The 25588-nt window shown below is 36.5% G+C and overlaps 1 protein-coding gene across 4 annotated transcripts in view; it reads right to left on the reverse strand.

Moving 5' to 3' along the window:
- The window catches only part of NAP1L1 (nucleosome assembly protein 1 like 1), a 32579-nt gene that overhangs the window by 1961 nt on the left and 5030 nt on the right, over positions 1-25588 (reverse strand). For 3 of the 4 annotated variants that reach the window (XM_082634589.1, XM_082634588.1, XM_082634587.1), the window contains exons 2-14: positions 20197-20233; positions 15796-15881; positions 13965-14067; positions 7167-7308; positions 6837-6917; positions 6007-6135; positions 4686-4757; positions 3729-3868; positions 3146-3291; positions 3033-3052; positions 1635-1757; positions 850-879; positions 291-341 (exon numbers count right to left, since the gene is read on the reverse strand). In XM_082634589.1, the coding sequence (XP_082490715.1) occupies positions 291-341; positions 850-879; positions 1635-1757; positions 3033-3052; positions 3146-3291; positions 3729-3868; positions 4686-4757; positions 6007-6135; positions 6837-6917; positions 7167-7308; positions 13965-14067; positions 15796-15881; positions 20197-20213 (1140 nt within the window). In that variant the 5' untranslated portion in view covers positions 20214-20233. The remainder of the gene's footprint in view (positions 1-290; positions 342-849; positions 880-1634; positions 1758-3032; positions 3053-3145; positions 3292-3728; positions 3869-4685; positions 4758-6006; positions 6136-6836; positions 6918-7166; positions 7309-13964; positions 14068-15795; positions 15882-20196; positions 20234-25588) is intronic. The other variant, XM_082634590.1, reaches the window with a different exon arrangement.

The raw sequence follows: 25588 nt of genomic DNA on the forward strand, positions 1-25588 counted from the left end.
AATAAGTAATGTTAAGTGCTTCTAAAAAAAATTTTTTTAAATGCCCAAGATAACGTGCCATTAAAATAGAACCTAGGATTATTTCGCCTGAAACTCGGAAAAATAAAGGTCAGAACCAAAAATAAACGTTTCTTAGGAAAGGTGCATTGAAATTACGTGCACTATTGAAATGCCAGTGGGGAGAGATTTATTCAAGACCTTAATAGACTACAGTCCACTTTCCATTCAGAAACATGACCTCATACCTACCCTGCCTTCAAGTTAACCGACAGCAGCACTGATCTGCTCACCTTTGGGTCACAGTCTGGATCGTTGTCCTCGTCGCCTTCCTCTTCCCCTTCCTATATCAAAGTTCAAAACGCATCCATGAAGCAGGTACATAAGAGGAAGCAACGGCTCATAAGGTAGGGAGAACGTAATACAAGTTACTCTACAAGTCAACAGAGTTTCATGATTACAGAGTTTGGTGACAATGCAATTTAATTTGAAAGCTTCTAATATGAAAGATTCCCCAACACAACTTGAGATCCAGACAGGTTTTATTGACAAGGTTTACTGCAGCCAACGTTGGAAAAGTTTGCTGCAGCTTTTGACTTCTTCAAAGAGCTGATAACCCTGCAGCAGAACAGAATTATTTGAAATAAAAAAAATGTTCTGAGTTTTGCAATTTATTTATTGAAACCTCATACATACATTGTTTGGCTGTAGAATTCTAAAACCATATTTTTTTCCAAAAACGTTTTTATCCCGTATCACAGAGTAATGATTTATAGCAAAGGAATACATAAGTCACTCAATTTGCTTCTCAATGTGTTAAACAGAATTATTTGCTCATTTGGTAAACATTACCTCATCCGCTTCTTCACCTTCTTCATCATACTAAAAAAGGGAAAAAAGGAGACATTTGAATGACGCTAACAAACATCTGAAAGTAGCATTTAGTTAACATCCACCATTGTATCCCCTAATATCTAAAGAGCGGAAAAAATACATTCCCTACCGTGACTGATTATAAATTAAAACAAGGACAATAGCTTCAGGAATCACCCAGCTCAGTGCCATTATCTAAACCTGACACTTTAAAAAATTAAAATAAAGAACACAGTACAATCATGGATGAAGTAGGATCAGATAACTATGACTGTAAATATTACTTGCCTGTACAAAAAGGACCTAAAGGCTATATGAATGATTGCCATTTAACAAGAAAGATATACAAAATATTTGAGAGCAGCCTACTTTTACCTTAATTGTTACTTAATATTCCTATGGATAAAAACTCCATGCTTCCTAATAAAGATTTTTATCAGTAGTAGAAAATGTACAAGGTTACCTTTTGTTTGGTCAAAGATGTGTAATGGATTTACAACACTAACCCAACATAGTAAAGTTGTACTACTTCAGAGAAAGTAGCCTTCCTAATAGCAGGAAAATAAAAACTACAATAAATGAACCCAAAGATCCTAAAAGGATCTACTTAATTCAAGGAAGTTATCTAAAAGGACATAAGTAATCAGCCTAATTTTGAATTATTCTATATTGTTTTTTAACAATTGCATCTATTCATTAAACCTCTCACTGATTCTATCACACCCTCACCAAACGATTTCACTGCTGGATTCAAATTCACTCACATCATCATCATCATCTTCAATAGCTTCTCCAGTAAAGTATAACACTGATCTTGGGATTATGCGCTCACGTAAAAAGTGACCAATTTCAAAGTCCGCAGCAAGGATAGCTTCAGCATCATCATCCTGTTAAAGAAAAATAAAAGCACAGAATTTAATAACTTATTTAATTTGGCATATGCGAGACTTGGATTTAAATCATATGCAGAAATTCTCAACTTCACTTTTAACTTTAAACTTTTAAAATTATCTTACATGTGCATGATCAAATAGTCTCTACATATGCCCTAGGTTTACAGGTTTTTAATAAAAAGAAAAGAAGTTAGCAGGCCAGTATACATACTGGTTATTGCTTAAGTTTTCTCTAGCTTAATAGTTACAAAAGCAACTTTGCTATATGACTACAACTTTCTTTTTAAAATATTAATTACTGAAAACACCAACCGGAATAACAGTTAAGAAAGAATCTCAGGCTTTTCTAAATAACATTATGTATATGGCACGTAAGACCAGAGAAGATCATTTCACACTTCCTAAAAGGCAGTATCCAAGCGTCTGTGTAATGCCAAATGAGATGTCGTCCTACTTGATAAAGACTAAGTCAATCTAAGATTTCTACTTAATGGCAAAGTACAGCACAGAAATGCTGTTGATATGATTCAAAATTAAAATCATTCCATGATACTAAAGTTCTAGTTCTGTGATACTAAACACTAACTATTCTGTGAATTCCTGAATGTTTATTTTGACTCACCAACATAATCCACTCTAACAACAACAATAAAACACCAAAGGGTCATGGGGGAAAACTCTGAAGGAAAGAATTCTCATCACAGGCAGAGGTGTTCTATCCATAACTCAAGACTGTTTTGCTACCATCAGTATTTTGTAACAGACTTAAGCCAAATTCAAAACAGACCTAGCCTACCTTGCCTGTGTAGATTTCTTTAAGGCTGTTCCTCATTCCTGGCTGTGTGCTAGGCACATTTCACAGTTTTCGGCTATATGACCACATATATAAAACCAAATTTCCACCGGAATAATAACACACACAGAACTCTAAGTACAATGTGGTTAGTGTTTAGTAAATAGTATAAATGATTTAATACATTCTATTTTCAATAAGGAAGAAAACTAGTCTTGAAAACTTGAATCCCTCACAGCAGTATTTGCAAGTCTCAGAAGAAAGGACTATCTTTAGCCTTTCACCATTTCTCAGTAGAGGCACCAAAAGCATTTTAAATGGAGTAATTTTTCACATGCGTAAAGGTCTTCCTCTATGCACTGCAAGCCTCAGAACAAAATACTAGTAGCAACTATCCTACTCCCTACATTTAAGAACCAGTCCTTTAATTTCATACTTAGTAAACAATTCAACAAATAAATAACAATTCAGCTTACCAGATCTCCACTCTCAGGAACTGCAAAATTGAGAAAAGAAATTCAAATGAATAAAAAGTAAACAAAGCTTACAATAAAACAACCATAAATACCCAAAGTAAAACACTATTTACCTTCAGGAGGGGCAAAAAAATTAAAGAAAGAGTCATTAGAAACTGTTTTGGTCACAGTACGAACTGTCCCACGTCCCTTGTGTTTCTGCTTCTTCTTAATGGTTTTCAAAGTGACATTCTTCCCTTTTTTCCAATCTATCTGGCACCTTCCAAAACAAAGGGGAGAGATGGTCTATCACAATTAACACATTACTTTCAATTGCTAGGAAAGCTGAGATTTTTCTAATTAAATGGTCTATTTAATTTCAAATTTAGAGGGGAAATTTGTGCTGCCTTTTGTAGCAGTACAAAGAGAAAATTTTTATTTCTAAACAAACATTTTCAATAAATATATTTACAATTACCACAAACTCACAATATAATAAATTTAAATGTACACTCCTTTGGAAAAATATCTGTAATAGTCTATGGAGAAGTCTAGGAAAATGAATAAGCCGTTCTCAGAAAACATTTTACTGAAATGTTTGGAGATAAATATGTATGTACGTACTAAGCAGACACACAGAAAATACCAAATATCACAAATCATAAGTAAAGCAAAAACAGATATAACATTCTGTTAAAGTAATAAAATTAAACTTACCCTGTACAACCCATAATTTCTGGTCCATCAAAAGAAAAAGGATCAGAATCATCGGGTTCTGACCTCATTCTATATGTCTTTGTCAACACTTCATTTGTGAAATATTCATTGGGTTCAAAGTGAAATTCTAAGACAAAACTCTTAAAAAAAAGAAAAAGCATAAAAAGTAATTAAATTCCTACATGATAAATCTCAATGCTTCAGTAAATAAAACTTAATCTATGATTTTTATAAACATATAAAACCTTAAGTGACAAAGTCCTACTCTGGGAAAGAAAGGGTCAGATAAATCCCGAGGTATCTTAAAAGCAAAATGTGGCACAAAATAAACTGAATAAAACTTAGTTCAGCTAACATTACCATTTAGTAACATGTTTATGACATAGGTTAGGTACAGCTGAATAAGCTGACCAACCCCCCATCCCCCCATCTCCACAGAGAGAGCTTTAAACCTTAGACTAGAACCTAGACTGACAGAGAAAAAGCCCAACCTTATCACATGTAATATAAGAACTAATCGCCTACAGAGCCTTTGCCCATGCTTTACATAATACTGATGGTTTTGGAGAGAAGCCGTTGGCTGATCTTTCATAATGGGGAAGTGGGAGCCCTCTAACATTTTTGTTTTATTTAATTCCCAGACACATGTCTTTTAATACAGAATAAGCATTTTCTTATTTATGTTCCTTTGCTATTATTTTTATATACATTTTAAATCTAGGATCAAACATCGACTGTATTTCAAAAATAGTTTACAGAGGAAGGAAAAGGAATAAATACTGCATCACAACTGTCAACGTCCAAACATTTATTTCCTACCATCAATTAAGTATCAGTTTTAATTTCTTCCCACTCCCATGTCTAACCCTTGAATGTCACCTTTCTTTAGAAAGTTCCATTTATCTACTTGTAAACAGCTAATGCTACAAAACTGGAAATATTTCAAAATTCTTTTACCATAGGCTGACCAGCATCTGAGAACTTCACTTTAATATCTTTCAAGTGCTTCAGAATAGGTTCATCATGTTCCTTCAAATTAAAAAAAAATTAAAATGAGTATCTGAATGGCATTAAGACTAGTGTTCTGTTATTAGACAATAAGCACTTAACTGACAGACATTTTATTGTTCAGTTTTATGTACGATTATGAACCATAAAGATTTAATCCTCCAGGTTATGCCTTATACTAGTTTACTTAGTTCTACCTTCTATCACCATTGGCTGAAAAAAGGTGACTAAATAGAGAACTACATCATTATATAGACTGAATGGACTGAAAAGTTCAAAACCAAGTCTAAATAATTCATGTTTGCTTTAAAAATGTTTCCAGATCTGGACTTCCCTGGCAGTCCAGTGGCTAAGACTCTGTGCTTCCACTGGAGGGGGCACGGGTTCGATCCCTGGTCGGGGAACTAAAGATGCATATACCACACATGTCGTGTGGTGCAGCCAAAAATATTTTTTAAAAAAAGTTTCCCCGATCATAATTGCTGCCTCTTCCAGCTGCTTGTTCCTTTTCTACTTTACTAAAAAGTAGAAATGCAGTAAGCAGTCATTGTTCTGAGACAGTTTCTTTTTCTTGACATTAACGTCCAATAATCACAATACAAGGTAACAAGTACTACAATGCAGATGATAGCAGCTCAAGAAATGATTCAGATTAGGAGAGGCAAAGTTTCCCAGAGAAGGTGACATCTGTGTCAGTTTCCCAGGGAAAATGACAATTGTTAAAATAGGTAAATATTTTTACAGTATTCTTTTAAAATGCAAATGTGCCTTGGAATAGTCGTTTCAGACTGAAAAGGTCTCTGGGGTAGGACAACTGAAACTCCCCCATCCTACCACCACACTCCACATCTAAAAACAGAAGGCACAGGGATATATTAGAAAGCATCATACAGTGAGATGAGCAATTACCAAAGGGACTATTTCATTATCTAATTTTTGAAAACAAATTGTAATTTATTTGATTACATTAATCAAAGCTGCAATTTTCCTTCTACCAATAACAGCTCTTTCAAAACAAAGCAATCATGGGAATTCCCTTGCGGTCCAGTGGTTAGGACTCCTCGCTTTCACTACCAAGGGCCTGGGTTCGATCCCTGATCGCGGAACTATAAGATCCCACAAGCCGCGTGGCGCGGCATGGGCCCCCTCCAAAAAAAAGGAAAGCAATCATTCTATAAAAATCAATAATAAAGAGACTAGTCATCAGAGCCATTTAAACTTCAAAGGTTTACCCTTTGAGGTAAACTGGTGTTTTTATGAATAAAATTACCTGAACCATATCACTGAGCAAGTCAACATTCTTAAAAACGGTCAGCCAAAATTCAGGAATTCCTTTGGGGTCTTCTTTTTCTTCATCCTTTTTCTCATCTTCAATCTTGGCCTTTTCTTTTAGCTCCTCCTTAATAAAAGACAGCATTCATCATTACTGGATACCCAGATTAGTCATCTTGATAAAATTTTTTACATCCCGTTAACTTACATGCAGTGGCAGAGAACCCAACAAACCCTCAATGACTAATTTTAACATTTAGCCAAAGAAGTTCTAGTCTAATTGTGTAAACACTGCTGTTACCCATACCAGACCTTACTTCCATAATATTTCTACTACCATACCCCTTCCAAAAAGAAAGCCACTAAGAAGACCATGAGCTGTAGGAAAAAAATTTCAGCTTCATGGGAGAGAAGAGGAAAAAAAATAAGACTTAAGCACAGTAAAGAGGAAAAGCAAAAGAAATATAAACCTTGTCCACTGCCTCACCCACTGGTGTTCTTAATCAAAATATATTCTCTTAATCACCGACATTAAAACATCAGTGCTGGAGAAACAGGGTCATGTAACAGAGCATTGGACTTGTATCACAGCTCCACCATCTGTAAGCTGTGGGCAGGACATTTAGAGACCTCCATCTGCACTTTTGTATGTCATCATGAAGTTCAAACGAAAAGCTTATATGAATCTATAAACTTTAAATGCTATAGAAATGCAAGGAAAAGGTGAATTTGGGTACAGGTGGAGCTGGGCTAACAGTGGATCCATCTCACAATAAAGATAATGATTTCCAAGGTATAAAAACACACTAAATTAAATTTAATACCGACCGAAACTTCATCTTCCTCATCTGGTTTCCATTCACATTCTTCTTCTGTAGGTTCATAAATGGCATTAATGATCTCAAATCGCTAAAATGATTAAAAACAAAAACTTGCATAAAAACACTGGCATCGAAGCTAAAAACTAGATGTCCCTCATTAAGAATGCTTAAAGATTTAATTAATTCATACAACTTGAATTGCTGTTATTGATAGTTGTCCCAAATTCCTCTAATAACCATTTTGCTGACAGTTCTAACAAAAGTTTGTTTATATTTCCAGAGCTTCATTATCTTCTTGAATTTTACATTACAAAAACAAAGTATTAGAAAGCATTACCTTATCAAATAGAGGTTGATAGAGAACGGCATACTTTCTTTCAAGATCATGAACTTCCTCATAGAACTTGGCTTCTATCTGTGCACATTTAACTTGAAGGTTTTTGAGAGCATTCACACGTCTTTTAACTACCCTAGGCAAGCTGAAAGGTTAGAAAGCACCAGTTACATAGCATCACAGTAAAACCCAAGTAACACTTCTTTTAGCATACTGAAATTGAAGCATGAAAGTTAGTAACAGGTTTCCTATTTGAAGCAAAAGGTATATTCAAAGTAATTAAAATTCGAGATGTAAATACATAGACCTCTTGCCCATAAAACATTTCAAAAGAGGAAATTTAACCAGGTACAGTAAATTGATAAGAAAATGTAAATCGTATCACCAACCCTAAATCTTTCATTGTAATCAGGTTCAGCACTGGGCTCGTCAGTGCCGGCATCTCAGGTGTACAATGCAGTCTAAAAGTTAAAAAGTCACGGACTAACCATCCTAACAATGATAACCTGAATTATTTTTTTAAAAATATGTACAATTGAGGGAATTCCCTGGAGGGCCAGCTGTTAGGACTCCGAGCTCCCACTACAGGGGGCACAGCTCCAATCCCTGGTCAGAGAACTAAAATCCCACAAGTAGCGTAGCACGGCCAAATTAAATAAATTAATTAATAAAATAAAATAAAATATGTAAAGCTGACACCTAACACAAGTTTGAACTGCATGGGTCCACTTATACGCAGGTATTTTTCAATAGTAAATACTAGAGTACTACACAGTCTGTGCTTGGTTGAATCCATGGATGGAGGAATTGCAGACACAGGGGGATGACTCTGATTAACTCCTGTGTTATTCAAGGGTCAACTGCATGTCTCACCTGTATCAATTATTAGGGGAAAGAGGGGAGCATATGTGTTTTGGAAAAAGGATGGTAAATCCTACACCATTGTTTTCTTTTTAGTCTCAGTATTTAATTTGGAATTTGAAATTACATTAAATAAGTATGTAACATTTTATGAAGAGGGGAGGTAGATTTTTTAAAATAACAGCTTTTCTAAGATATAATTCATATACAATTCACTATAGGGCACAGATTTTTTTAAAGGTTCTACACACCTAGTTTACGAGCCCCTCGAAAAATGATTAAAATTATGAATCCCTCTACCACCCCAAAAATGTTCACCCTCAAAAGTTCCATTAAGTTCAGGGAATCTGTACAACAGATCCAAAATCCAGGTTAGAATTTCCTGCCATACACAGATTGGGGTAAAGCAAATTAATTCTCTACTTAACCACTTTAGTTAAGGTAATCAGAAGTAAAAACAAACAAACAAAAACAAAAACCTAAAATACAAACTTTTATTTCTTACAATTAAAACTAAAATGTTGTCAAGGTGGTGAAATAGCTTGGTCAGCTAGCCTCCCTGCAACTCTACAACTCAAAAAAAAAATCAACCCTGGAAACTTTAGAACCATGAAGCAAACAACTATTTCTCACTCACACACACACACACACACACCCCACACACACCATCACACCATGAGCAATTTCTGAGTAAGACTGAAGGTTGTCTTTAACTGGTACAGACAGGGTGAGCTGCAACTTGGAAGGCAGGGATGGGGGTAGGTGGGTGGTGGTGACCAGAGTGGGCAGCAGTGAGGACAAGGTGGAAGAAAGCTTTCTGCAGAAAAGCTTTCAAGTTCTACACTTGCCTTCGACACTCACTGCCTGTCCCCTTCACCCTTCCCAGAGCCCAGTGCCATTGCTCCTAGGATAACATGAAGAGCTGATGGAAGCTGGACTGGCTCAGAGCCCTAAGCACTCACTCTTCCACCCGCTCCAATCCAGGAACAATGGATCACAACCAAAGGAGACTGGCTCCTCCCAAAGCAGCCAAGAAAACTGCCTGTAACTGTCAACCAAGTCTGAGTCTGAGTGACTGGGGCTCTCCTTAGGCTCATCCAGTCCCCTTTCTCTTTCTTTCTCCATGAGACTGTCACAGACAGAAGTTTAATCTTCATTCCTCCCTCAACACTCATTACTAGAGTAACTGGTATCGCCCAGTGTGCTGGAGCCATAAGGCCAAAATAACTAGACACTTGAAGAGTACTATGAAAGAAAGAAATATTTAGCATCTGAAGCATTATTAAACAAAGGATTTAAACAAGAATGTAAATATATTTAAAGAGTTGAAGAAAGATAGATCTTAACTCTGAAACAAGACCAAGAAAGCTAATACAAGGTGGGAATATTAAGTATGAAAAATACAGTTAACTAAAATAACCAACAAATAGGACAAACAAGGTATGTTCAACTGAAGAAAAAATCCATGAGGTTTAAAACCTCTTCAGAAAGGCAGCAGGAAAGACAGACAGAAAAGCTATGAGACATGGAGGCACTGGTGCCAAATGAAACAATAGCTGAAAAAGAGAAGGGAGGTGGATATCTGAGGAAATGAGGGTAATGAATTTCTCAGTTGCAGAAACGTGAAAGCCCTTATTCGAACCACTAGACACGTTAATGAGATTGATGACTACCAAAGAAAAAAGAAAATTCTGAAGATATCCAATGAAAAAAGCAAACAACCTACAAAGGAAAAGGAATCAGAGGGATATCGGGTTTCAAAGAGAACACTGTAGACAAGAAAAACTGAAGTGAATTTTTAAGATATTTAAGAACTTTGAACTTAAAATTTTCAGATATAAAGGCAAAATAAAAACTGTATAAGGTATATGAGGCTTTAGGAAGTATGCCACAGATATTATATTCATGAAAAATAATTTTGAAAAATAATTTTGAGGAAGTAAAAAAAAAAAAAAAAACCCAGGAGATGCTATATAACGTTATGGGTGAATCAAAAATATCTTGATAAATTTTACTGTTGCCTTGAAAGAAAAAAAAAGAGGCCTAGAGGAAGTATATTATTGGTAAATTTAACAGATCAATAGGGGTAAATAAACTGAGGTATTAGGTTATGATCCATTTTACCATAATAACAAAAAACAAAATGCATTAACTTTGAAACCAGCAGAAGACAACTTGATCTTTTCAATGGAAAACAGAAAAGGAGAAAAAAGTACCATAAATTAAGATAATAAGAAAAGAGAAGAGCAATCAACTCCAAAAACAATACCACTTCTAAGAAATGTAAAGAGTTTGAAACTACTAATACAGAGGAAAACGATCATACTAGAGTAAGATACAAGGATGGAAAAAGACACGCCAGATAAATAAAAACCAAAACAGAGCTGGAGCAGCTATCTTAGTATCAGACAAAACAAAATCTATGACACAATCCACAACTGACAGAATTATAGGACGAGAAAGATAAATTAAGAAGATTTTTTATACATTCATCCCCAAAACTGTTAGATCAAGCAGTCAATCAATACGCAAAAATAAAGAGAACCTGAACAATACAACTAATATGCCTAAGCTACTGATATCGGCATATAAATTTTCATACTTATTCACATAACATTTATAAACAGTTTTATGGCCGTAAAAGAGACATTAATTTTTTTTAATTAAATGAACTAAGCAGGCAATTAAGAAACTGGGAAGGGAATAGAGCAAACCCACATAAGGAAATAACATTAAAGCCAGAAAAAAAAAAGCAATAACAAAAAAATATGCAAATGGAAAACCAAAACATTAAGATTGAGACAACTGGCAAAACTAACACAGATACAAAATACAGAATATGAAAGGGAAAAATCAGATTTTTAAAAATATGAATTATACACATTAATCAATTTGAAACCTAGATAAAACGCATACAGTTTTAGAAGAACATAAAACTCCACAATTGGCACAAGAGAAATTGAAGAGGTCAGTTAGTATGTTATAAAAAAAGAAAAAAAAAAAAAAAAAAGGATAAATTCCCCAGGACCTCTAGTTCCCAAATCCCAAAGGCCCAAGTCAATTTTTAGAAGAGTTCTACCAACTGTTCAAGGAATTCCTATCTTATACAAGTTGTTCCAGAAAACAAAAAAGTAAAAGCAATCTTGTTTATTTCTAGTCAAGTTGAAATCTTGACTCTAAAACCAGGGAGAGAGGGAGAGGGAGAGGGAGAGGGAGAGGGAGAGGGAGAGAGGGAGAGGGAGAGGGAGAGAGGGAGAGGGAGAGAGGGAGAGAGGGAGGGAGAGGGAGGGAGATGGGGAGAGAGAAAGAGAGATGGATGGAGGGAGGGAGGGAGTGTGTGTACAGGCACACACAAGCTCTTTTCATTAATAAGGACCCTAAATAAAATATTAACTACCCAACTCAGATTTCCAAAAACGTATTTAATATACAATTAGTAGATTCAAAGAAAAAGTCAAAAGACCATCTGAATTGATAAAGGAAAAAAGGTCATAATAAATCACAAATAGACACATTAATGAAGAGATTACATACTCATTCCTGGTTAAGATAAGAAATAAGACAAGGATGCCCATTTTTAATGTTAATGTTTAACACAGTAATGAAAGTCCTGGCCAATGTTACAAAGAAAGAAAAATAAACATGCAGTGTGGTGTAATGTGGAAGATTAGAGTTAAAACTGCCACTTGCAGATAAGATCCTTTGGGCTATGTGAGAAATAACAGAACAAATTACTATACAGTAAGAGTAGCAAGGTTTCTGGACACAAGATCAACTTTAAAAAAATAATAATCAGTAGTACTCCTTTATCAAGAACAGCCAACCAGAAAATACAATGAAAAATACTATTCACAACAGCAACACAGATATAGAGGAATTAACCAAGAAGAAAACTTTGTAATATAAGATACAGAATATGATCTGAATAAATACAAGGATATGGATGAGACAATTTAATACTAAAAAGATACTGGAATTCTTATGAAAATTCTAGTTTTTTATTTGTTATTTTGAGGGGTTTTGTTTTTGTTTTTTTAAGAGAACACTGATAAACTTACTCTCAACCATACATGGGATAAAGGGCTACAGATGGTAAGATCAACCTTAAAAGTGTGTTCCATGGTGGATGAGTGGTGGTAGAAGAAAGCAACTCACCCAGCCAGATATTAAGACATACTATAAAGCCAGAGTAATTAAGTGGGACAATGACAAAAGAACAGGCAAAAAAACCAATGAAGAGTGCTGCTCAGAGACAAACAAAGGTGTTTATAAGAATCTGATATACAATAAAGGTGGTAACACAAATAAATGGGGGAAGAATGAACTGTTTAGTGAAGCATTATAAAAACTAGCTCACCAAAAAAGAAAGGAAAGGAAGATGCCTATTTAATATGAAATACAAAGGTCATCTCTAAAGGGATTAAAGACCTAAATAAAGGTAAAAGGTAAAACTAGTCAATAGGAAATGTAGGAGTAAGGAAAGACTTATCTTCAAAAGAATAAGCCATAGGTCAAAAAATTTAACAAACATAAAAATTAAGGATTTGTTTAATAGAGGACACCACGGACAAAATTAATAGAAATGACAATAGATTATTTACAAAGTCTAAAACTGATAAGGGATTAAAACCTAGAATACTTAAGAACTCCTACAAAACAAGAAAAAGACAGTAAACCACGGCTTCCCTGGTGGCACAGTGGTTAAGAATCCACCTGCCAATGCAGGGGACACAAGTTCGAACCCTGCTCCAGGAAGATCCCACATGCTGTGGAGCAACTAAGCCCGTGCGCCACAACTACTAAGCCTGCGCTCTAGAGCCCACGAGCCACAACTACTGAGCGTGTGAGTCACAACTACTGAGCACGAGTGCCACAACTACTGAAGCCCACACGCTTAGAGCCGATGCTCCGCAACAAGAGAAGCCACCACAGTGAGAAGCCCGTGCACCGCAACAAAGAGTAGCCCCCACTCACCGCAACTAAAGTAAGCCCACCTGCAGCAACAAAGACCCAACGCAGCCAAAAATAAACTAATTTTAAAAAAAGATAGTAAACCCCAAAATGTGAATGGGCAAAAGGGTACAAAATGAGCAACATAAAAGGCTCACTCGCAATCATTATGAAAGGAAGCTCAACTCATTAGAAATCAGAAAATACAAGTAAAACAAAATGAGCCTGCACCTCTTAGATTGGCAAAAACAGAAAAACTATAAAGCTGAATGATGTCAACTGTTGGCAAGGACACAAGGGTAAAGCGTCCTTCACATACTGGATATAGGCATTGCAGAAGGCACCTGGAAGTACTGAAGGTCTGCATATCCCATAATTAACAATTCCACTAAGTACATATCCCAAAGAAATCCCTACACAGCTCCTTAAGAGGACATACACAAGCATGAACAACATCACAACTGAATTCGTGTTGATGAAGCTTGGACACAAACTGGATGACCATCAAGGAAAAAGCATATAGTGAAGCATGGTGGACACACATCACAGAGAACCAGGAAACATTTAGAAGCTAGAAACTAATGAAGAGAGATACATATAGACAGCAATGTGGATAGATCTTAGAATTATAAAGTTATGTAAAAAATTGTAAGCAGAATAAGATATTTGGGCTATTATCAGTGATTTATATCGCCAATGAAATAAATAAGAAATCTGTATTTCTTCTAATTCTGTGCATTTCTAACAAATCTCAGAAATGATTTAAGATCAGTATACTTCCTACGGAGATGAACCAAAATAAACTTTAAAAGACCAACTCTAAACCTGTACTCAGCAAAATTTTAAACTCCCAATAATCCTATACTAGATACTAATGAACACTAGCTCTCCACTGTGACATACGTAAGTCCCAGATGGCCTTAAAAATATACACCTGCAACGTTGATTATAGAAAGATAAATAAGGACTATGAAAAAGAAGAACTTGTACCTTTCAATGTATCCTGTTGGTGTTTCTACCAGACCATCAAGTCTTTCTTGAAGGGCTGCAAGAATCTGAGGATTTTGCATCATCTGAACAGTCAGCTGACGCGCTTTGGGAAAAAAAAGGGCATTGAAAGAAGGATTTTATGAAAATGTATCATGCTATTTGAATAGGACAATCCAATCATGAAACTTTCCTGACTAGCTCATAAATCGCTGGTATGAGTAGAGACAAGCAACAAGCTAAAGAAAATTCACTCTAGGAAAACCCAGTGTACAGGAAAAGTTCAGATTCTAATGATGTCTAACGTACACCATTTCAAGGCCACTGCCACAACTACTATGAACATTATCCTTTCTTTTCCTACTATCTTGTGTCTTACCCACCTTATGTTTTGGGAAGCTCGAAGATTCATACAGATGCCTATTTACGATCCTTGATAACCCTTTGAAGTCAAACAACACATACAAGAAAACTGCAAATACAGTGACAGTTTCAAGCCTGGGACAAAGATGGTCAAATGAATCTGAACGTTTCATTGATGCTTATATAATGTGCTTGTGGGTATCTGAACAGCGGAAGTTAACAACTGAGATCGTCAAAAGTTGTAACTAAAGCCGAACAAAATTTGGTTATTAATGGCATCTAAAAATTATATTAAATCCAAAAATAACCTAGATTTATGCAAATTATTTTGCTATCTTATTTTCTCCATCAATACAGACTTTACCAAAAAATTACCATTAATTTTCCCAATTTATGTTTTTAAACATCAATTTACTTCTAATACTGATTTTATTACTGGATGATGTACAGCTGTGATAACCAACATGCTTTCAGAAATACCAATACTGGCCACTAAAGATACAGTCCTGTATCTTTTTAAAAAACGCTGCACAGGGCCTCCCTGGTGGCGCAGTGGTTGAGGGTCCGCCTGCCGATGCAGGGGACACGGGTTCGTGCCCCGGTCCGGGAGGATCCCACATGCCGCGGAGCGGCTGGGCCCGTGAGCCATGGCCGCTGGGCCTGCGCGTCCGGAGCCTGTGCTCCGCAACGGGAGAGGCCCCAACAGTGAGAGGCCCGCGTACAGCAAAAAAAAAAAAAAAAAAAAAAAAAAAAAAAAAAAAAACGCTGCACAATGAAAGCTGAAGCTACAAGTTCAGCAGTCTTTTCAGAATAAACCTCATTCTGGCTTAAAAATGAGAAGTTGGGTCATCTGGTACGTTGATATTCTTGGCTCCTAAGCTACAGGGCATACCCTAAAGCAGTATAATTCCCCACTACCATTATTACCCCCTTGAAAAATAATGTGCTAAAGAAAATTTTGAATGATTTTGTCTACATTTAATAGATGTCTCTTTTTGACTGGTTGGAATGGATTAAAACACACAGACACACACACTACATATTTTCTACATATTAAACACTAAACGTTTTCAAATAAGTCTAAGCTAGTGTTATTTAGAAGCACCACTAGAAACAACTCCTACCACCACCTATAACGTACCTAACTTGAGACAAATCTCACCGGCAACAGTTTGACAAGCTATGACATCCCTCCAGCAGTAGGGCGTACACAGTGACTTCTGTTGGGTCACTGCATCCATTCCCCCCTCCCTCACTACCGCTCCTCTCCAGCTCCAGCTCCCTCTGACCCTCCCTTCCTCCCTCCCTCCCCCTCCCCACCCCAAACATACATGTACACACACAACTGTTACTGAAGGTTTGGCTAGTCAGTACAGTGGACAAGTATCCAAAAAGAGAATGGTATTTACCACTGCCCTCTAGAAGACATGCGCCAGCAATCACTGGCTCCTGAAGGAATTTAAAATAATACCTTTGAGTTTTGTTTCTTCACCAGTTTCTTCTTCTTCTACTTCTTCAACATCATCCAAATCTTGATCAAGTTCAGACTGTTCTTTGCTATAATATTATAGTATCACACACCAAGGTTCAAATGTACCAATTACCCAAAAAAAAAAAAAATTATAGAAAACTTCAGTTCATTTTCTAGGTTAATATTCCTCTTTCAAAAATATGAAGTAGGAAACCCAAAGGGTGATTCAGTTTTCTAACTTCATATGTAAACAAGGACAAATTGGAAATACTTAAAATTTAATTTAAAAGCATATGGTCTAATATAAAGTTTATACTTTAAGCTTTAAAAATCTGGTTTGACAGGTTGTGATTCAGAGAATGTAATGTCAGAAAGTATGTGTTTTCTACCCAAATCTATTGGTTTCATTCTTCCTAGTAACAGCACTCTGATTTTATATGAGATGGTAATACACCAAGCTAAAAAGTCAACATATCCCCAGCCACCTTTCAGCTAGATGTGGCTATATAACCATATTTTGGCAGTAAGATAAAAAAAGAGGAATGTAGAATTTTATATATACATAAAGCCTCCTTAATAGAATGGTAAACAGCTGGAAGCCTTTTCGATATTACTCCCTCCCTAGAACACGGATATGATGGCTAGAGCTCCAGCAGCCGTGTTGGACCATGAGGCATCCTAGCGAATGAAACTCACCAGCTAAGAATAAATTAAGGAATCTGGAAAAACAGAAGGATCCTGGATCCCTGGTGGCTGTGGAACAACCGCATCAGCCTGTATTTACTATCTTTGGACCTTCCTTTTTCTTCACTTCATAGGGGAGATGGGGAAGAACAGTAAAAGTTAAGAAGACCTGAGTCTACTTCATGCTTAGAGTAAAGCCAGAAGGATGGACCATTGAAAGAGAAGGTAAAACGTAATAACATTCTTCCCATTTCATCTTAAAAATCTAGTTTTTGAACATGAGATTACAATCAGCATTAAAACGGGGAATGAGGATATCTAACTCAACATACAGATCATCATACAATTCCTTGTGTTATTTTACATTTTAGTATGGTATTTGGTTTAGAAAATTAGTTGCTTTCATGTCTAGAAATAGCATTTGAAAAATTAATTTTCACATAGGAACTATAGAAAAGGTCAACTGTATTCTGCTAGAAAAATCTGTTTCTGTCAACAAAGGGAAAAAAAAACAGCCTTCCCATCAGAAACAATACAGATTATTTTGGGACTATCTTTTATTCACTATAAAGTTAAGCATAAAGACAACATGGAACAGCTCTTCCTCCAGTGCCATCTCATTCTATCATTTATTGAACATCTAAAACTTAAAGCTTTAAAACAGAAGTCCACAAACTGTGTCATATGGCCAAATCCAGCCCAGTCCTATTTTTGTAAATAAAATTTTATTGGAACACAGCCACATTAATTTATGTATTGTCTCTGGCTTCTTTCACACTACAACGGCAGAGCTGAAGAGCTGCAACAGAAACCTCACAGCCCAAAATGCCCAAAATACTTACGATCAGGTCCTTTAAAGAAAAAGTCTGCGGACTCGTGCTTTAAAGAACAAGCATCTTCCTCTTCCTCCTGCCCTCCTAAGAGCTTACAGGCGTCCCACAGTAAATGATGGGATGGGAAGGGTAGGGCAGAGTCAAGCTACCACAACCAATTTACTCTTTTTTCAAAGTTTCTAAGACAAAATGAAGGTTAGATGACAGACTGCACTTACTCATCTGATCTTAATCCTTCCAAAATTTCTACTAAAATTATGACAAAGGGGTTTTTAAACAAATACTGAAGGACAAGGAGACAAAAAGCAGCAAATTCATCGAGAACTAAAGTCTAAGTCAGCAGTGGTAGAGCTGAGAAACAGCCTAAACACAGAACCTTAAAAAGGACACTTCTAGAACTCTAGGGCTTGGGGGTGAAGGTGGATAAAATAGGGAGAACCAGGCAAAAACTAAGAAACAGTTAAATCCTTAGATCCTCTTTCTCACTCTAGCAGAACAGTTTCTTCTCTGGAAAGGGAACTGGAAGCTCAGACTAGAGGATCACAGATATATACATACTATTGATAGAATGCTGAATGCAGAGACCCCTCCCCAGCTGCCTTCTCCCAAGTTAGTTCCCAAATGTATGGAAGTCATATCTTTACCCAAACACTCTTTACTGGGGTATGTGACCAGCCCAGAAAAAAATGCCATTCTGACAGTGGGGAGTCTCACAACAAATGTCTGCCCTGGTGAGCCCACATTAAAATCCTAAATTGAAAGCACTCCCCCGCTGCCAACACTCAAATTCGCCAATTAACTTGTAAAAAAAAAATCCTTCAACTATGCATTTCCCCCACCCAGTCTTAACGAGCAAACAAGTAAGTATTACCTCCTATTTGAGGAAAGCCTCCTACATGGAGACCAAAACAGGAAAGAAAAATTTAAGACCAAACAGACTATACAGGGGAAAGAACATCCAGAGAAAAGACATTACAATCAGTAAAATAAGAACAAGATGCTATAAAAATAGGAACAGAGAGCAAAGGAACGCTTGAAAACTAAAACAACAGAAATTTAGACACTCAATACAAGAGTTAAAAGATAAAGTTTCTTCAGCTTTGCCCAGAAAGAAGAGCAAAGAGACAAAGATGGAAACTAGGACAAAAGGTAATCACAAGAGCCAGTCCAACATATAACAGAAGCTCCAGAAATAGAAAATGGGAACAAGACAACCAGCAAAATAAGTCAAGAATATTCCCTAGAACTGACAGCTATCAAGTTGCCAGACTGAAAGGGTCCACCACTGAATGCCTAACAAGAGATTAAAAAAAAAAAAAAAAAAAAAGACCTAACAGTGTAAAAATTTCTGAACTCCAAAGCCAGAGTAACTTCCAGAAATAGATATATATGTCTACGTTTTTAAAAGTGTTACATACAAATGATCAAGAATTATGACGACTTTGAACTTCAACAAAGCAACACTAGAAGCAAGGTGACAATGGAGCAATGCCTTCAAAATTCTAAAGAAAAGTGATTCCCAAATTACAATTCTACACCCCAAATGTCAAGCAGAAGGGTAAAATAGTCATCTTCAGTCATGCCATCTCAAAATAATTTACTTCCCTTGTACTCTTCCAAGAAGGTACTAAACCAAAGAACCAAAAAAAGAAAACATGGGATATAGCAAACAGCAAACCCAAGAGAGGAGAGACACAAGGAAACCCCAGGAAGATAAACTAAATCCACCATGACAATTGTGCAGCCAAGGTCAAGCGATGCACACGGGAGCGGTGTGATTCAGGAGACAATCACTTGGACAGCCATCATCACTAAACTGTCTGCTACCACTCTTCTGTTTATGCTGAAGACAGTAGACATGGGATGATCGGCCAAATTCCTGTAAGTCCTTGAATGCGTTGCCCTTATGATAGAAGTTTCCTGCCCTCCCACCTCCATGTTCTACTGCCTGCAACAGCTGTGGATGATCACATCATAACCCCTTCATCCTGAACTGTTCTGTTTTACCTATTCCGAGTTGGCAGACTATTGTGAAATTACAAATAGCAACAAACAGTGCAGGTCACCTCATTCTCCTTCACCATACTTCTGCGCGACATCCATCCACACTAGAACCCTGACAGATGCCAACTTCAATAAACCTGTGTTTCCAGGATGTATGACTTTGCCCAATGACTTCTCCAAAATAAGCCCTTGTAAAGACTCAGGAAAGCTGAAGCCAGTCCATGACCCAGATAGTCTCTTTTACTTTTTATTTTCCTACCTTGGACCCTTCAGCTAATACTGCTTTTTTCTTTACACAGCTAAGTTTGTAACTGCTATTCAGATTTTCAAAAGTAAACACTGATTAAGAATTTGTAGGTGGTAAAAGTCTAAAGAAAAACAAAGAAGTGAATTAGACAAAAGCCAAGATAGTACTGACACCTCTGGAGAGAAAAGGAGGATGAAACTGAGAAGGGGCGCACAGGGCTTCTAAAGGGAATGATCCATGTTTAAAAACTTGTACACAAGTGTACTGTTATTCTTTAAACTCTACACATACGTTTCATACACTTTTTATCCTGTATGTATGATACTTTAGAATGCAAGTAGTAAAATCTTTGAGAAATGGTAAAAATGAATTCTCCAAATATTTATGACTCATTATTGTGCTCAGCACTTCCCTAAGAATAAATACCGACAAACGGTTTACTATATTTATGACAGTGATTATGTATACTATATTTTGTCTTGAATACATTGTACCCAACTTTTAAAATAGCAGGCACTAAAGCATGTCATTACCATACATTTTCATAGTACATAATTTGTACCGCTGTTAACTACATCACACGGTACAAAGTGATGCCAAATCTGAAAAAGGAACTAACTATCTGCCACTTACTTGTCGATGTCTGCCATGTTGTATGAACGCCAAATATCTATGGAGAGAAACATCAATGTTAAAAAAAAAAAAGAGCATACGACTTATTTATAACCAATAAAAACATTTGAAACCAAAACCCTTTAAATGAATACCACGTTAAAACTATGCCAAGAAAACACACGGAACATAGACACTAGTCACTGCAGTAATTTTCAGAGGATGCTGCTTACAAGTCACTACTTGGCATTCAGAATCTATTGGGCAAGGAGTTTCACAATAGCGCTGTTGGTGAAAATCTAATGTACGCTAGAATCACGGGAAAGGAACAATACAAAGAGTCTTTATTCACATTCCTTTAACAACCACGAATGGTCAATTTTCGCTTCAACTTCTGGACCGCTCAGTACCTCACAGATCAAGCCCACTTGATCTTTATTGTACGTTTTCACTTTGACACGTTGTCACATACATACACGCCCACGGAACCATCACTGACATCAAGGCACTGACCGTGTCCCTCACGCTCACAGCTTCCCCCTGCCCTGTTAGGACGCCCCCTTCTCCCCGTCCTGCGTCCCACCCCAGGCCACCGCTGCTCTGTTGTCACTCTAGTTCATACTTTCTAGAACTTTCTAGAAATGCCATCATACAGTATGTACCGTTTTCCCCCCAGTCTGGCTTCTTTCATTCAGAAAGACGATTCTGAGATTCATCTATGTTGTAGTATGTATCCAATAGTTCATTACTTTTTACTGTATAATGGTATTCCACTGAAAACATATATTCTATTATACGTTTAAATATTCAGTTGTTGATGGACATGTGGGTTTTCTTTTGGCAGGGGGCTATTATAAATAGAGCTGCTATGAGCATTTGAGGATAAGTCTTTGTGTGGACAACTGCTTTACCTCTCTCAAACCCACTTGGTTTTTAACAGTATTAATTTTTACCAAATTCATGTTAAAAAGTCAAAATCTGCCACATGCTGCACTGTACTCATTATGCTCCCCCTGGAGATCCTTTTTTTTTTTTTTAGTTTAATAATTCTTGTTATCAAATGTCAGCCCTTTAAACTATTTAATGGCAGTTATAAAAAGGTCTGGTCCCAATCTATGTCAAGTAAACCTTCCTCATCTCCGCGAATGTACCTCATGTCACATCACTGAATACCACCGCACCCCCAGCCCACCCCGGATATGCTGGCACATTGTCCATAATGTTCTTGGTTATCAGACCGGAATACTGTTAGGACTGATCAGAGCAGTCCTAAGTTAGCATATCCTAAGTTCTTTTGCACTATAAGATTAGTATTAATTTAGAGAATACTGCTTTTAGAAAACCAAAACCTTATAAAATAGATAATAAGAACCTGCTGTACAAAAAATAAATTAAATTAAAAAAAAAGGAAAGCCAAAACTTAAGACAAAATGTGTTACACTGAGCCAGAAAAATGGCTGAATGCCAAAGGTAATGCACAGATTACTTTTTTAAAAATTAAGGTTAGAATCCCACATTAAAATCAATTTTTAATCTTTTAAAAATTAAAACCTTAGTTTAACTCACAAGATGCTACAAGATGTGATTCCTCATACCAACATGCTTAATATGCTTTTCACTTGAAGAATTAAGAGTTACTGATTTTAGCAGTGAAGTGCTATTATTTGGAATAGTATTGCTGATCCAACATCCACCCTTTAGACAATTTAGAAATATTTCTTCCTAATGTATCCTACTCTATTTTATACACTTTCTGTTTGCTGTAAGTAATTTCTAACAGCATTGATAAATTCCTCTAGTGATGCTGGTTAATTAGCTAACATTAACAAAACATTTAGCAAAAAATGAAGATACTAATTCAAAAATAAGAAAAATATTCAATCAGTCAAAGAAACACAAGCGGGATTCAAATTTGTCTATGAAATCAGAGTAAGGATTTTCTTTTAATGCAGGGAAAATTATGGTGAATATGCATTCTTAAATATGGCTAGTGTTCCTATAAACCATTACCTTTCTGGAGAGCACCTTGGCCATGGGAATAACAAAAGCCTTAAATATGTCCATCTCCAGCCTTGGTTATTCACTTATGAGAACCTACCTTGAAAAAAATTAAAGGATCTCAGGGTCTGTAAATGTTTCATGCTCGCCTAATAGGTTCTTCCCAGTCCTATACATTTTCTTTGGCTCTCAGCTCAAAGATTTACTTCTTCAAGACAGAACAGGCTGGCATTCACTTCTTCAGAGATGCCTTCTCCAACTTGTACATCCTGGCTAAGTAAGATTTCTTGGTTGCACACACTCCTATAAAGCTCCATTTCTTTCCATCATAGGATGTCTGAAGTTTGTAATTACAAATTATTGTGATTATTTGACTAATGTCTGTCTCCCCCAACTGACCAGGCCATAAAATTCATGATTACAGGTATTATATCTGCTTTTTCCAATCACTGCATCATATCCTTCAGGAGTATACAAAGTATACAAAGCAGTATACAAAAAAACCCCTTAGTATTAATGTGCATACAATGGAATGCTTTGCAATAAAAAAAATGAAGCAGATCTGAGTTGATATGGAAAGAGCACCGAAGCAGGGGTAAAGGATGTATGGCAAAATCCAATCTGGATATATATGAACGTGCATACTCATACATGTACATACTTTCTTATGAATAAGACATTTCTGGAAAGATACACCAGAAACCTAACAGGAGCTACCTATGAGAAAAGACTGGAAGTAAATGAGAACTTATGTGTCATTCTGCATTATTTGGTTTTCCTATACAGATACTTATTTCATAACATTTTAGAATTTGCTGGGTTGAATATACAGTGTAGTAAATCCAGCAATTATCAAAAGTATGAAACAAAAAACGCCCAGAACTTCTAAATTCAAATTTTTGTAACATTTTAACATGTTCACAGAAAAATGGTTACACTTCTACCCTCAGTATCCACCTTGTGGCATCACATTTAGAATTCAAACTCTTATAATGAAATTCTTTTGATTCTTTATTACAAAGGATTCAAGATAGAACAGGATGGCATTCACTTCTTCAGAGATGCCTTCTCCAATCTGCGCATTCTTGCTAAATTAGGTTTCTTGGTTGTATACACTTTTGTTTTTTAAAGAAAAGTATGCCTAATTTTGCAGTCAGATCATTTGGGTTGACACGAGCTTTGTAGCAATCTAGCTCAGGCGAACAACTTCTGGCCTTATTTCACCATCTTCAAAAAGCAGGAGAAAATTTTTCCTCATTGGATTTCTCTTATTAAGAAGCAAATTCATGTAAAGGATTCGTGTTTGGCACCTAGTTAACACTCAATAAACACACACAATGTTTTTCATTCTGTCCATTTTGAATTATCCTTTACATGGAGTCAGTGTTTCTGCAAAATAATTAGCTAGGATGATGGCTAAAAACAGCTTCTTTCAGTTTTGACAAATGCAGACTGACCAGTAAATGCACCATGGTAGTATAAGATATTAACATTAGGGGAAACTGGGTAACGGGCATATGGGAATTCTGAACTACAACTTTTCTGTAAATCTAGAATTACAAATAAATCAAAAAACTAAAAATAAAGGAGCTATTCCCATACCCAGATTCAAAACCAAGGAGTGGACGCAAAAATCTACATTTGAAATAAGAAACCCAGCTTCTGAGGCAGGTGGTCTCAGACATTCAGATCACACTGAGAAACACAAGTTTAGATTAACACCTACATTGATTTTTTTTTATTGCAGTCAACATTAAGTAAAATCAATGAGAATTTTATTTATCAGACATGAAATTGCTTTCTAAGAGTTCTGAAGAATTTCCACTCCTGGTAGTGACAAGCTAGATTATGCAGACCAACTCTACCAATGAAAACTAATTAAAAGTACAGAATAAAATATTTGTTAAAATCTTAAAAGCATGGAAAAATGTTAATAAGATAGTAAGAAATTACTAACCCAAAACTGAAGGCAAAAGAGGAAGCAAAAGGATAAGTAGAAGGAAGCCGCTTTTGCCCTGAGGGCAACTGCCAATCTCAAATTTGAAGTACTGTCTGGTGAAACCAAAAGCCCTGGACTTATTCAAGGTAGGAAATCTTTATCGCAAACCTCCCGAATTAAGCAGGAACCTCAGAGATAATAAACAAGTCCTGCTGTTCAAAAGCCCAAATTCACCTCATCTGCACTGCACCCAAAACCTTAAGCTATGAGCTTAAAGCCATCTCAGCATTCCTAGGCATCTGCATATCCAAATGTAAATGAAAGGTGCCTTCATCCTAGACCTTAAATAACTCATAAAGTTATTTTTGAGAACAATAGGGGCAACAGAAAAGAATACAACAGAAGCCCATCCTATGAATGGACTTAAATATTGTCAAAAAGACCACACAGAAAAAACAATCATGCTTATTAAGTTTGAAAATACAGTGTCTGTAGCAGTACCTACAAGAAACAGTCATGTACTAAAGGTGATAGAGCAAATCTGGCAAAGAACTAAACAGAACTTCTAGAAATAAAAATAACAGAAATCAAACTAAATGGGCAGGTTTAACAGTAAACCAAACACAGATGGAGAGAGAATTAAGTGAGCTGGAAGTGAGCTTAGAAGAAATCTTCCGAAAGTATGGCAGAGACTAGAGGATAAAAAATACTGAAGAAGCATCTTAGGACACAATAATGTCTAAAAAAGATTTAATCCAAGTTCCAGGAGGAGAGGACAGAATGGGCAGAATATCTGAAGAAATAAATAGCTAAGAATTTTCCAGAACTAACGAAAGACAAGCCCTACAAATTCCAATCAGGATAAATAAAAAACCCACACTTAGATATGTAAGTGAAAATGTAAGACAAGAGACAGAAGTCACCTCAAAAAGCACACAGAGAAAAGACTCAGATTAACTTCAAAGGCACAAAAGACTGACGTCTGTTTTCTCTTCAATAGACACCAAAAGACAAAAGAACGTACTGTGTGTTCAATGTGCTGAAAATAACTACGGGTCTTAGAATATTACACCCAACCAAAACATCCTTTAAGAATGAAGGTGAGGGGCTTCCCTGGTGGCACAGTGGTTCAGAATCCACCTGCCATTTCAGGAGACACGGGTTCAAGCCCTGATCCAGGAAGATCCCACATGCTGAGAAGCAGTAACTAAGACTGTGTGCCAAAATTACTGAACCTGCGCTCTAGAGCCCACAAGCCACAACTACTGAGCCCGTGTGCCGCAACTACTGAAGCCCACGCGCCTAGAGCCCGAGCTCCGCAACGAGAAGCCACTGCAATGAGAAGCCCACGCACCGCAATGAAGAGTAGCCCCCGCTCGGCGCAACTAGAGAAAGCCTGCGCGCAGCACCAAAGATCCAACGCAGCCAAAAATAAATAAATTTTAAAATAAGAATAAAAATTAAAAGTTTCCTTCA

Source organism: Mesoplodon mirus (assembly GCF_964341445.2).
Source record: "Mesoplodon mirus genome assembly, chromosome: 11".
Lineage (NCBI taxonomy): Eukaryota > Metazoa > Chordata > Mammalia > Artiodactyla > Ziphiidae > Mesoplodon > Mesoplodon mirus.